Here is a 13,207-nt window from a genome sequence, read left to right on the forward strand (position 1 = left end):
GGAGGAAGGGATGGGTAAGAAGTGGGGTACTTGTATAGCGTTAGCACAAGGTGGAGTAAGGGAAAGCAGTATATGAGGTGCGCAGTGTGACCCTTTACTAGACTCCTGAGCTCCCCCTTTTTGTTCTCTCAAGGAAATTGAGGTCGAGTGCTATATCGGTTGCAGACATCTTCTCTCCTCACTTGAGATTGTCTTTCTGATAACTCATCTCGTCGCGAGATCGTTCAACCTGATATGGAGGGCTCACATCCCCCTGGGGAGGCTGTACGCACTCCACAAAACCAGTCTTCTACGGTCAATTATGGGCAGAAGATTGCCTATATGAACCCTACACAGCGTAGGCACTTTGTTGCCATGACTGGCGAATTCGTTGGAACGACCCTGTTCCTTTGGTTTGCTTTCAGCGGTGCACAAGTCATCAATACGATTGTACCAGTGCAAAACCCATCGGAGGCAGTTCAAGCGTTGCAAGTTATGTTTCTTGCTCTGACCTTTGGTTTTTCTCTCATGGTAAACGTATGGGTCTTCTATCGGATTAGTGGAGGACTGTTTAATCCTGCGGTGTGTTTTTCCATACCTTGCTTCAGGACATCAGAAAGCTAAGGCATACATACTGTGAAACAGGTCACCTTAGCTCTCGTTATCAGCGGCGCTTTACCCTGGGCCCGCGGTGCATGTCTCTTTGTGCCTCAGATGCTCGGCGGTATGGTCGCGGCTGCTCTGGTCTCGGCAATGTTTCCGGGTCCGATGAGCGTGGCTACCACTCTCAGCCATGATACGTCTGTCGTCCAGGGCCTGTTCATTGAAATGTTCCTAACGGCCCTCCTTGTCATCACCATCCTTATGCTTGCGGTGGAGAAATCAAAGACAACGTTCATTGCACCAGTGGGAATAGGTCTGGCTTTATTTGTGGCTCACTTGAGTGGTAAGTTTATCTATACTACCCTGTGCTCCTTCCATTGGGTCTTGCGCGTAACACGAAAGTGCTAAGCTTGCCTTTCGTCAAAAGGGGTCTACTTCACCGGCGCTTCCCTCAATCCTACCCGTTCCTTTGGCCCGCACGTTGCAACGCGCTCGTTTCCAGGACACCATTGGATCTACTGGCTCGGGCCGGTCCTCGGCGCCTGTATTGCATCGGGCTTTTATCGCTTCATCAAGTTCTTGCTCTATGAAGAAGCGAATCCTAATCAAGATGCGGCGCATAAAAGCGAATCCGAATATGCGAGGATGTTGCAAATGACAGAAACAAATGTGACTGACAACTCCATGTCAGTGTAGATGGATGTCGCCATGTCAATCTCACTACCTACATTGGTTGGACTTCCTTAACGGAGAGAAACAGCTTTGTGACCATCTCTAAATCGCTGATTAAGGATGCGTATTATGGTCAAGCGGATTCGTTGCTTGAGATTGACCAGCAAGCGGCGTGACTTTTACAAATATTATCTAGTATTCTGTGCGGGACTTCTATCATCGAATCACTCTGCTTTTAGTTCTTACTCGAGAACTTCTTACATTATCTTGAGCCATAATCCACTAAGTTGTGAGATCAGTTTAAGTGAGTCGGAGGCGGAGGCTACGGTGCAAGGGTGAATGATGTATCAGATTGTGTGCTGCCTTTTGATGCGACGGAACAACTGCTGGGTACAAATTCCGCGGATCTAGTCAGGGGGGATACGTCAATTAAGTGTGGTTCGAAACACACAAGCGCTGTCCTTTCGGTGGAGTTGTTGACGTGTCCTCTTCTGATCCGACTCCGTGCTCGGGCAGCAACAACTCTTTCGGATGACTGCAGGTATTGAAGTGCCGTAGGCAACCCCAGGTGGCCATAGGTTTGTGGTTTTACTTTGCAGTCGTGTGACATGTGTCTGCGCTAAAACGGGAATTCCTGGATCTCATACCTAGACAAAAAGGCTTGGTTCCTCATTTCTCAGCAAGGATATCCCATGACTGTAGGAAAACCTCCGCGAGAGTAATGAGATGTAAGGACGTATGCTTACATCTGAACAGAAGTTACACAGAAAGAATAAGATAGGAAAAACAAATAGACAATAGAATGCTATTGTCTGTGCGGACAATAAGAGAGATATATTTTAATTAGAGTGATTAATATCCTAGAAAGAACTAAATTATTATAAAGTACTAAATAGGAATAAAAAAAGATATATAAAAGATGATATTTGATTATATTTAATAAATTTAATTCTTATACTAATATCTTTTATATTACTAAATAAGTATGCTTTTTTATTAGGAATAAGATTATAACTAAGTGAAAAATACTAGTCCTAATTAGAAAGAACTTCATCTCAGATGTATTTAAGCTTACAAAAAATAATAGTTGTTAGCGATAAAAAAGACTATAGTCTTATAATTATAAATAAAAACCAGAAAATAACATCACTAAAGACTAATACTTCTGTTAAATTAGATTCAGTATTATAGAAGTTAAATAATAGATTTTAAGAGATTTCTATTCTTAAATTATGTTATTATACTATAAAAAATATGTTTTATAAGGTATTTCCTAGTTTAAATATTAATCTTTATTATAATTCTCTTAAACCTATTATTAAGAACTTAAAGATCTAGGGTTATAACAAGATAATGACGCTCTATAATGAATAGTTTTTTAAGAGAGCAATCTGAGTAATTAAAAAAGTTTAGCCTATAAATGCTGCTTTCTATGTGTTATAGCACGTGAACACGCCAAGCACAGACGGGCACTACAGAGCTGCCTGGCGCTCTGCGAAGGAACTATGACAGACTTGGACAGGACTGGACCCTGAACTGCACACAAGGTCAGACCTGGAGACAGCGTAATGATCAGAGGTGATCAGGATGAGCACTCATGAGCAATGATCAGGGGTGATCAGGATGATCAACTCTGAGCACGAATCTTCTGGTCTATATAAGCACGCTTATTTCCCAGATAGTTTCATAGTCTTCGTAGTCAACTCATGTTATCAGCTCATACCTAAGTTGAAGACATCTTAGTATTGTTCACTGCACTTCCTGTTCTACCCAACCAACCCACTTGGACCCAGCTTCTAGTTGAGACTTGTCTTAACCAGTTGAGCCCTAACACTATGCTTACTGTCTCAAAATGATATCTAGGGTTAAGGCCGACTTCACACTAGTGCTTATGGACCAAGGCTAACTACAAAGCAAAGAAGACGCCGTTTATCTCCACAAAGCCTGTCTGTCATGCGCCGTCATGCACCTGCATGGCAGGGCCAGCATGGCCTGCCAAGATAGCTAGTTAGAGTAGATGCCCTTCGGCGCCCTCGGGCATGTTAGATTCATACAACTTCATTCACCACATTGACTCTGTCTTTTGTTCGTCTTTTGCGCGTCTCTTTTGCGTCAGGCTGTGATCTTCTGACACTGTCTTAGCAGAATGTTTGTCCATTCATGTCGAGGGCCTTAAGATGGAGAGGCAACCATCAGTGACAATATTTTCGTCTGGGAAGCGAATATCACAGGCATTAATCGCTGGAGGGATGAAATAGAGTGGACTATTTCTGATATATGCTGCTCTATCTCTTTGTCCTCCCTATCGAGTTCCTGTTACACCCGATCTCCTGTTCTCCGTATATTGTAGAGTATGCAAATTTTGATTGTCTGGTTTACCTTTCACCAACATTAAAGTCTGACTGGCAGAAACGAAGTCTTATAATCTACCTCTATAGAGAGGTTGTAAAGTGAGATGGTCCTCTCCGGTTCTACCCGTTCTTTTGCTTCTCCATCCAGGGAATCAGGCTTCAGACGCTTGGTTATTGGAGTTTGGAGACTTAGGACATATCGGTTGGCTTTCTGGTGGAGTCAAGCTCTGGGTTGACCTACCGGGTTCGGGATGTCCCAAATCGATGCTCGCGGCCACACTGGGATTGAAGTGGGGCGTCTCCTGTACAGAAGTAGCTGGAGGGTGCCGTGTGCCCTCAAATCGATCCATGATCTGATATCATATCATTTTGCTCATCTCACCAGAGGACAAAGGCTACTGACCTCTCACGAAGTACCGCAAGTTCATTTGGCGGTAATTGTGGCCCAGTCGACCTTTGTGCGAGGTCTCAGTTCACGAGCAGTATCAAAGAGGATCTATTCAGATGGAGACAGCTTGATCCGCTGTACTCAATTGACACAGCACAGATCTAGATTGTTTCAAGATCTGACGAAACATTTACTCAAGTCTGGAATACTTTGGCGACACCAAAGAACGTTAAGAATAGACTATTTCAAGCAATTTCGTACAGGTGAGGAAATAGCAGAGTAGTAGTTGCCCAGTTGATTGCCGGTACATTGATCTATTGTTGCCTCCGGCATGTACTGGAGCTTTCGGGAAGAGGCTACTAAATTGGATCATGGCAGATCGTATCTGCTGGCCTAGCAAAGAATAAGCGAAAGCTGTTTAAGCTAGTTCAACTGCTGTAGTACTTGATGACCCGATCCTCGCACACATACCTGTACACTGAGCGAGCATCCTCATCTTCGGTAGCAGTGGCTATGCAAAGTCCCACAATTGTCCATTAATTGCGTTGTCCCTTGTCCAACCCTGGCACAATCTGACCTCGGCCATTGATGGTGTATAGTCGAGAAATTCCGCGAGCCTTGTCGACTGGTCGAATGGTTTTCCGTCGATGGTCAAATAAATCCTGGCTACAATGGCAAGTTCATTCGCGTGTGAGCTCCCTTCGACCAGCTTTTCTGGGTAGTCAGTGAAGATGGGTCTGTGATATAGCCAGCGTGCGGTGTTGACGATAAGTACACGCTTCAGGGGTTTGGCTGTCAAAAGATTTGACGTCAAAGCGTCTTGCTTCCCATCCGGACGAGTAAGAACGAGGACCTCAAGATTCTGCATCTTTCCCATGCTGCTCATAAGTTCGAGAATATCAATATCTTGATTGTAAAGAGCCAAGCGTTTCAGCCTTGGCCACAATGGCGGAAGAGGAGGATCATGGCCCAGTTTATATAATCTAATCTTTCCACTGTCCAGATACAGATTGCTTCTGATGCTGATGAATTCTTCGATGGCAGTAAGTCGTTTGAAAGCATGGCGCAGAGTCGAACGAATGTCATGGCATTCCAAGGGTGGGAAAACCCCGTCAAGGGACATGTCCATTACTAGACGAGTAAGGGAAGTTGATAGAAGCTCAAAGAGCGACTCTATCATGGTGATCACAAGAGTGTCATCGATGCGGAATACAGTGCAAGGCGCAAGGAATAGTGATTTCAGAGCCGAGGGGCCAAGATCAAATATGCAAGGTCTAAGCCGTCTCCTGCCGGGCAACATGTGTCTTTCTTGCATGCATCCCGCATGGTTAGATAAAGTACGTAGTAGGAGCGTTAACCGAGAAGGAGAATCAATGTACATGCAATAAGTGTATACCTGTGGAAGTGCCAAACAGCGCATGGTCGAAGACACCAGTGTCAAATTTAGCAAGGCTTTTGTGACCTCATGGCTCGCTGGGATGGCAACTGGCGAACCCTGTGGTCTCAGGCACTGAACTATGCAAGACACCAACTCGTTTGGCAATACATCCATGATGGCGGCCCAAGCCCTAACAGTGCCATCAAGGCATACCGTTTGGTGCAGAACGAGGCTGGGGTGGCAGGCGAAAGGTATGATGTGTCTGGCTTTTTTGGTTTTGAGGTTGCTGGCTAGAGAGGCGTGTCAAGTCGTGAAGCAGGGTGGAAGGCCAGAGGATCCAGAATAAGAGGGTGTTGTGTAGCTTGGGTCTTTCAAACACAATGCGAAAACATTAATTAGCAATTTACGAAATGTGCGAGGCTGGCTAATTTTACACCCCCTGTGACCCCGCCATCCAGGAACCCGCTCTATTATATGACAGCCTTCCTTCTGTCAAGACTGCAACAGAATGATTACTCTAGATCGCGAAAATGCTATTTCTGAAAGAATAGGATAACCCATTCTGTAGCACAAGGAATACTCGAGTAATAAGATTAATAGCATAGATTTTGTACCTAGGAAATTTATGATCCAATGAAAGGATATTGTTTTAGGTGTCTTTTTTTTAAATTATCCATATGAAGATCAGGTAAGGTCATTTGATCGTCTTTTGATGATGTTGTAATGACAAATGCGCAGCTAAACTGTTTACGGCCTTTATAACGTCATTTTCAGGGCTCATCTTTTACGCAAGTGTTTGAGATATTCTTTGACGGCATGCGGTACAGGTTTCACCCTCGCAACTCTACACTCTTCATCAGTAGATACCGGAATACAAGAGTGCATTCGCTTGCGCTCCAGTCATCGAGTCCTACCAAGCTCCTTTCGCTGCTTGCTCTGTTCTCTTAAGTATCTGCATGATCTCCTTCCTCCGCTGTTCAGAGATCTGCCGCTGCTGTTCGAGCTGTGTCATGGGCTTCTCTTCACGGACCTTTGCATCATCACGCTGTCATTATGTATGTTACTGTAACATAAGTGTGGCAGGCTGGAATCGGAGAATACTATCCTCCTCCCAACCCCTTCCCAGTCAAACCCTAGGACCCAGTATATCCAACCTTGCCTGTTCCACGTCGCTCAATCATGTCAACATTGCAACAAGCCTCAGTCGGCCAGCCTCTACCAAGGTCAGTGTTGCCCAGTCTAGCGCAACCTTCTCCACTTGTCAGTGTTCGTATGTATCCGCCCCACTCACTCAGTCGAGAGAAGGAATTAATCATCATCAACATACCCCATCGATCATTCTTTTATTGGCCATTTTCACATGAATCTGCTTTGCTTAATCTCTTCTCTAATGTGAAAGCACCGCCAAGCTCGATCAATTGGCTGAAATCTGCTGTAAGATTTTGATGATTTCTCTTGGATCTCTTCTGCATTAGACAGCGACCAGATGTGATGTGTGTCATAGCCACTTATGTAGTTTTATTGGACTTCTTCCACTGAAAGGATCAACGCAGTATTCATTTCTGGCCACTAATTATGGTGTTATGCTGACATCGCGCCATCATTCACAACTATTGTCTGCCGAACACAGCTTCATACGTGATCGCGGAATTGCACTCGCCCTTCTGGCCGACATAGGTCACCCTTGATGGAGTAGATCCTTCAAGCTTCAACTACGTCTGGGTGATAAGCAACATAAACCTGCAAGATGCCTGTTACAGACTGGATGAGTCCAAAGAAGATTGTGAGCATAAAGACGACAAAACCTATCCAGAATGTTGCCCAGACGATACGATCACGTCAATCAAACCACCATTGTCGCAGACTTCTAGGAGTAGATTTGTCATATGCAGCTTGTATCACTCGCAGACGTTTATCCCAGGACCGATAATTGTTCAGATCAAAGGATGCCTGTTTGCCCATAGCAAGTTCGAGATCAGTCTTCATGTACTTATCCATTTGACGTCTGTTGCGCCTATACATCTTGATGTCAAGCGGTCGATAAAGAAGGTACAGAGTGTCAAGTGTTTCACTGATGAAACCTGAAGAGAAAGGATCTCTAGAACGGATTGTCAGCGAAGAAGTCTCGCGTGTCACCGGGTTTGCTGAGGGAATGCTAACAAGCTAGGGCACTCAAGCAGTGCGCGAAGAGAACTGGAGTGTCGGACAACGTAAATGTGTTTTTCCTGGAGAAGCAGTTGTTCGCTTATGTCATCTGTCCACCGGACATCTAAGCCCCCTTTTCTCCATAGATTTTTCGCGCAGAAATCGTTGGAAAGTCGACCTTCGATGATAGTGCTAGGATCTGCTGGTTTTGGAATGCAATCTCAAAGAATATCGTGCAAGGTAGTCGAGGGCGGAGACTTCCAATCGATCTTGGGACAGACATGCAACCACAATCGAATCGCAAAGGCAAGCGCAGTCCCAGTATCTTCGCGGGAAACAGTCACTGGACTGCCACCCTGATCTAGGTAGACTCCCTCCATGCTTTCTTTCAGGACAGGCAATGTCTCATGCAACCCCAACTTGACATGCCCAACCAAGCCCATTGCGATTCTCCGGTATCCAAGCACAGATTCGACTGATCGGCCTCCTGCACGCAGTTGATCCAATAATCGATGTAGGGGTTGGGTGGCACAGTGTGAGGTGCAAGCTCTGGTTTCCACTTGAGCTGCCATATCTCTTGGAGGATCTCCTGACAAGCAGTCTTCCCCATACCAGGAGGGCATCTAAATCGCCGGTTTCGGCGAGGTCTTAGGCTGCGAGTCATGCCAAACATTCGATTTGTTTTCAAAGTGTGGTTTAGAGGGTGATCCTAAATTATCAAAGACCGGTAACAGCCTGATTAGCACTGCCAGTAGTTCGCCTTCAAGCACAAGATCCCCTTCAAAGCTAGTGATGAAGTATCCTGAGCAGAACTAGTACAGATCTGAGGTATCAGGCTGGTGAGATCGGATCGCAAGGCTGGCACCATGAAACGGCATCATCCACATACACTTATTTCTGTCCGAACTCAAAGTGCAAGTAGAAGCATGATTGAAACAAGATCTCTGTCTAGGAAGCCGAGAATGTATGAAATTATGCGCTGCAGCAGGAGCTACTAGGTGCTCAAAGAAGAATAAGAGAGGAATGGCGCTTCACATATGCTGTTGCTGCCTCAGTTCTGATTGAATCCTGCTGAGGACCGATCTGTGCTTACTACGTAAGCTTTTGCCCTATTGGCCGTTAACCACTGCTCCACATCAGTCACTACGGTGTACGGAGTACTTCTATGCACATTACAGTAAAGCTTCGATATAACGGACCCCTATTTAACGGAAGTCAGTCTATAACGGAAGGTTAGCCGCGCCACACTCAATTACCATACAAAAATAACGGAAATTTCTTTACTACGGTTCCGTAAGCATTTGCTCCCATTTCCGTTGTATCAAAATGCCTCAATCCTCGTCTATAACGCCGCTTTCGCCCTTTAGAAGCTCGTTGACGTCGAAGAAGCGCCGGCGAGCTATTACAAATGCCGAAAAAATCGAAATTCGGTAGTACTATTTTAATAAATTGCATTAGAAGCGGCCTACTTTTAGTGCTCTGCAGAAATGGTATTAAGATAAGCATCCTTATCTGCCTATATCTATTTCTTCTCTTAGAGAGTTTATTTCTGTGAAATATAATGTCCTTAATAATTTAAACGCCTTTATTACCCTCTTAAATCAATATTAATAATACGAAGCTGCTTACCCTGACCTTGAAGCCGCTCTATATTAATTTCAGATCTAAATAATGTGAAAGGGCGCTATAATTACAGGAGAGATACTTTAAGAGATGGCTAATAAGATATAAGATTATTTACTATAATACTCTGCTTTAGAATGCCCTAAGTTCTCTTATAGATGGCTATATAAATTTAAATAACAATACAATATTTGTTAACAAATTCGTTACAGTAAAGCAGCGCAGATTAATTAAGAGGCACTTAAGGAGGATCTAAAAAAGCTATAATAGATTTGTGACAAATATTAGCTTTAAGATATTTATAATATAGATGAAACTAGTCTATTTTAGAAGGTAATACCTGATCAAATGCTCTTATTTAAAACTCTTATTAGTAATAAATAAGCAAAAAGTTATATAACTACTAATCTTTGTTATAATATAGATGGCTTAGACAAGCTACCTATTTAATTTATTAGTAAGTTCAATAAACCTTACTGCTTTAAAGGCATTAATATTAATATGTTTGACTTAGTTTAGAAGAGTAATCAAAAGGCGTGAATAACAGGTCTAATCTTCTCTGAATGGCTTATTTAGTTTAATAACAAGATGGCTAATAGAAAGGTTCTTCTCCTTATTGACGGATTTTCAGCTCATCAAGCAGGGATTGATCTTACTGCTGATAAGGGTCATACCCTAAATAACGTCCGAATCAAGTTTCTTCCTGCGAATACTACAAGCGTTTGTCAGCCTCTTGATCAGGGTATTATACGAACTTGGAAGGCATACTATCAATAGCAGTGGCTGCGCTTTGCAGTATCTCATTTCGAACAGGATAAAAATCCAGATACGGCAATGCATGTACTTCAAGCAATGCGTTAGGGCATTACTGCTTGGCGTGAGAGAGTTTCTGATACAACTATCGATAATTGCTGGGTCAAATCTCGTGTTTTAGGACCCAAATACGGCCCTATTACCAAATCTATGGCTATAGCAAATGGCTAGGATGAGGCAGTTGCTCAAGATGAGGCCAGAATTCACGAAATTAAGTTACAAATCAAAGCAACGGCTATAATGCTTGCAGAGCAGAATCGAATTCAGTCGACAATGAGTACTTCTGCCTTTTTGAACCCTATCAAGGAGGTTGTGGATGATAGTAATGAAGAGATACTTGATTCCATTGTTGAGGGCTATTCGGAGGGCAATAGGGCACAAGAAACCGACGAAGAGTCCGTGGAGGATATCCCAATTAGGTCAGAGGAGGCAATGCAGGCTATACAACTGCTACAGCGCTACGAGGAGCAACAGGATGACGGCAGCAGTGGCGTAATACGTCAATTAGCGCGTTTGGAGGTCGCTATACGAGGCAGGATCTATAAGGGGAAGCAGCAGAAGCAGATTACTAGCTATTTTACATAAATTCAGCTCAAGGAGGTCCCTGGCGCCTCTCTTGATCCCTATCCTGACGCCGGCAGGGCCCTATCTTGGCATTTTCTTGGCGTCGGCGTATTATTCGGCCAATTGGCTATAACGGAAATCATGCTATAACGGAAGGAGAGGTCGGCAAGAGTTGTTCCGTTATATCGAAGCTTTACTGTAGTAAGTTGAAGGTTGGGGGCTGGCCTGATCAGTTGCACAACAAGCCACCTTGAAGAGACGGACTGATCAGCCTTGAAGAATTTCTCATCTCAATACGATAATTTCTCCACAGTACAAAGTTCAGAGACAGTCCTCGAGAAAGATAGCGTAAAACTGCGCCGTTGTGTGGTGCTGTGCCGGGCGGAAAGACCGAAAGCGCCAGCAGGTTGCCAAGGGTCATGTCGTGCTGGCTTGGGCTGTCCGAGGCAGGAAGAGAGAGCTGCTTCGATCCGAAGTCAAAACCTAAGCGCCAGCTGATACTTAAATCCATTCTGAGAGTTAAGGCCTGGGCCGTCACGGGACCTCTTCAGCAAGAATGGAACAATGTACTTCCAACAATCACTGAAACATCAGACCAGCTGAACTTTCGCGAGCAGCTTTTTAGAAAAGATCAAGGTAATTGCGTAATTGCGCTGCCAAAATGGTCTTTGTACCTGGTTGGACGGAGGCCTCGAGTAAGTTTGCTAACTCCAATGATTATCGCTGAACACAGCGATATCAACGTTGCGAGACGGGCATATAAAGCTTTTGAGGACTTAAAAGAAGGCTCCCTTGGAACCCTGCTACGAGCCTACAAATTCTATTATGCAGAATATACGATCAGGCCGCGTGCTGATGCTGGGAATGTGGTGCCATCATCGCCGGGGCCGTCGAATGTCAACTTAAGGCGGCCTCCGTGTGATCATTTCTTCACCTGACGAATCTGTTTCTGCTGCCGGCACAACCTGGACACACTCGAAAATCGGAGGCTGTCTTGAGATCAATGGCAAGTACTACGGCCTTACTGCTGCTCACGCTTTCCCAGACATAGCCACTAGAGCAGTGGCGTCTTCTCATGAGGAGAACGACCGGTCGTCTAGCTCCACCTCAAAAATCGGCGCTGGCATTCTTGAACTACGTGAAGTCTATGCACATGCTGGCATCGTTGAGAATCTTTACGATAATGCATTGCTTACTTCTGCTCAGTCCCCCGACACAAGAATGCTTCTCAATGGCACCATAAAAGATCCCGAACGAGCCAGCGTTGCTCCTATTCTTTACAACCGCAACAAGGATTGGGCTCTTGTCCCCATATCGAACAGGCGCTTTGCAACCCATAACTGGGTCGATCTTGGAAGTGAGCAGTACATGTCTGTCAGCGGCGTTGCTGAGACTCTTCCGGAAGAGTCTGTCTTTTGCGCTAGTGGTGTGTCTCAACCGTCGGTAACGAAGCTCTCTGGAACGGCGTCGGCGATCCTTCTCCCAGGATCTGATCGACTTCAAATAGTATGGACTGCTGAACGCGGAAGTGGTGAGTTGACATTGCACGATCTATTTGCATCTCCTAATACTTCCAGATCTTGGAGATTGTGGCTCGTGGGTCATCAACAAGGAAGGACGTCCGTTCGGCATGATTGTGGCGGCGTCGGGAGACGCAGCTGAAGGAGAAGTAAAATCTTATTGTTTACCATTAGCGCCGATTTTTGCCGACATTCAAGAAGATTTCAACGCTCCAATAGTTGAGCCAGCAGCGCGAGATCCAGAGGCAGAAGATCCTAATAGGTTCAGTTTGGAGACTCATCCATTGTGGGACCTCAAGTTCGATGTGCGAGAAGATGCTAGAGAGTCCTCGAATGACAGTACCAGCAGTGGAAGTACAGAATCTAACATCGACAAAATCCGGAAAGTTGAGGGATATGGCACGGATTCTTTTCGCGCAAGCCAGTCAACTCGGTCGACTATAAACGTAACACAAGCACAGGAGGAGGTCGAGAAAGCACTAAGGCCCCAGGAGCTCAGCGACACCACCAGAAGCAAGTTCTCACCTTCTGATATACGCAACAAAGACATAATCAAATACCCGACAGTGAGAGACAGCCGAAGAAACCGGTGCGCAGCCATACCGTGGAAATAGAGGATGGGGAAGAGCCAAAACCTTCCAACAAAACCTTGGAGAACGGAGATATTCTTAGCACTGTGAGTGATGAAAGCCGAACGAGTGAATATGTGGAAAGTCCGGCAGCTGCTGTAAATGCACCAAATTTGGGACGTCCCAAAGCTTCGGATGTGCATGTGGAACAAGATCCTGAAGACGAAGCCTCAGATCCCCAGGACTGTTTGACGACTGATGAGACACAGCTTACCCCTCGAACGCGTACAAGTGACCTGATGGACGCCGCTAGGCCTACCCAAGGCAACAGAGACCACGAGCGCGCTTCAAGTGGTCCGGTCGTACTCGCACATGTCTCACGTCGGCTGAAGTCGCCTTCGCCCGAGCTAGAGGAAAAGTTAGAACAAGAAGGAATAATCGTTCGCCAGGACGAAGCGGAGAGTCCTCTGTACAGAGAAGATCTCGACAAGGGGAAGAAGCAATCACTCGCCCGGTTAAATCAGAGCGTCCTCCGCATAGAAGAAGACATCGACGAGCAGACGACATAATCATCCGCCGGCTTCGGTTGGAGAGTCCCCCGT

At 45.2% G+C, this 13,207-nt stretch overlaps 3 protein-coding genes across 3 annotated transcripts; 2 read left to right on the forward strand and 1 right to left on the reverse strand.

Annotated features, from left to right (window-relative positions):
- Positions 1–234: 234 nt before the first annotated feature.
- EPUS_02799 (uncharacterized protein) lies at positions 235–1,278 on the forward strand (the record flags this gene model as incomplete). Its single annotated transcript, XM_007803559.1, has 3 exons — positions 235–561; positions 625–925; positions 1,010–1,278. 3 exons carry the CDS (start codon positions 235–237, stop codon positions 1,276–1,278), a joined length of 897 nt encoding a protein of 298 aa, XP_007801750.1.
- A 3,226-nt stretch (positions 1,279–4,504) lies between these two features.
- EPUS_02800 (uncharacterized protein) lies at positions 4,505–5,116 on the reverse strand (the record flags this gene model as incomplete). The annotated part of the gene is made up of 1 exon (XM_007803560.1): positions 4,505–5,116. The coding sequence occupies one exon, from the start codon at positions 5,114–5,116 to the stop codon at positions 4,505–4,507; it is 612 nt and encodes a 203-aa protein (XP_007801751.1).
- Positions 5,117–10,225: 5,109 nt separating this feature from the next.
- EPUS_02801 (uncharacterized protein) lies at positions 10,226–13,174 on the forward strand (the record flags this gene model as incomplete). Its single annotated transcript, XM_007803561.1, has 6 exons — positions 10,226–10,444; positions 11,041–11,186; positions 11,250–11,365; positions 11,424–12,047; positions 12,094–12,553; positions 12,604–13,174. The coding sequence occupies 6 exons, from the start codon at positions 10,226–10,228 to the stop codon at positions 13,172–13,174; spliced, it is 2,136 nt and encodes a 711-aa protein (XP_007801752.1).
- Between the last annotated feature and the right edge of the window lie 33 nt (positions 13,175–13,207).

The sequence above is a fragment of the Endocarpon pusillum genome (assembly GCF_000464535.1).
Source record: "Endocarpon pusillum Z07020 unplaced genomic scaffold scaffold2538, whole genome shotgun sequence".
NCBI lineage: Eukaryota > Fungi > Ascomycota > Eurotiomycetes > Verrucariales > Verrucariaceae > Endocarpon > Endocarpon pusillum.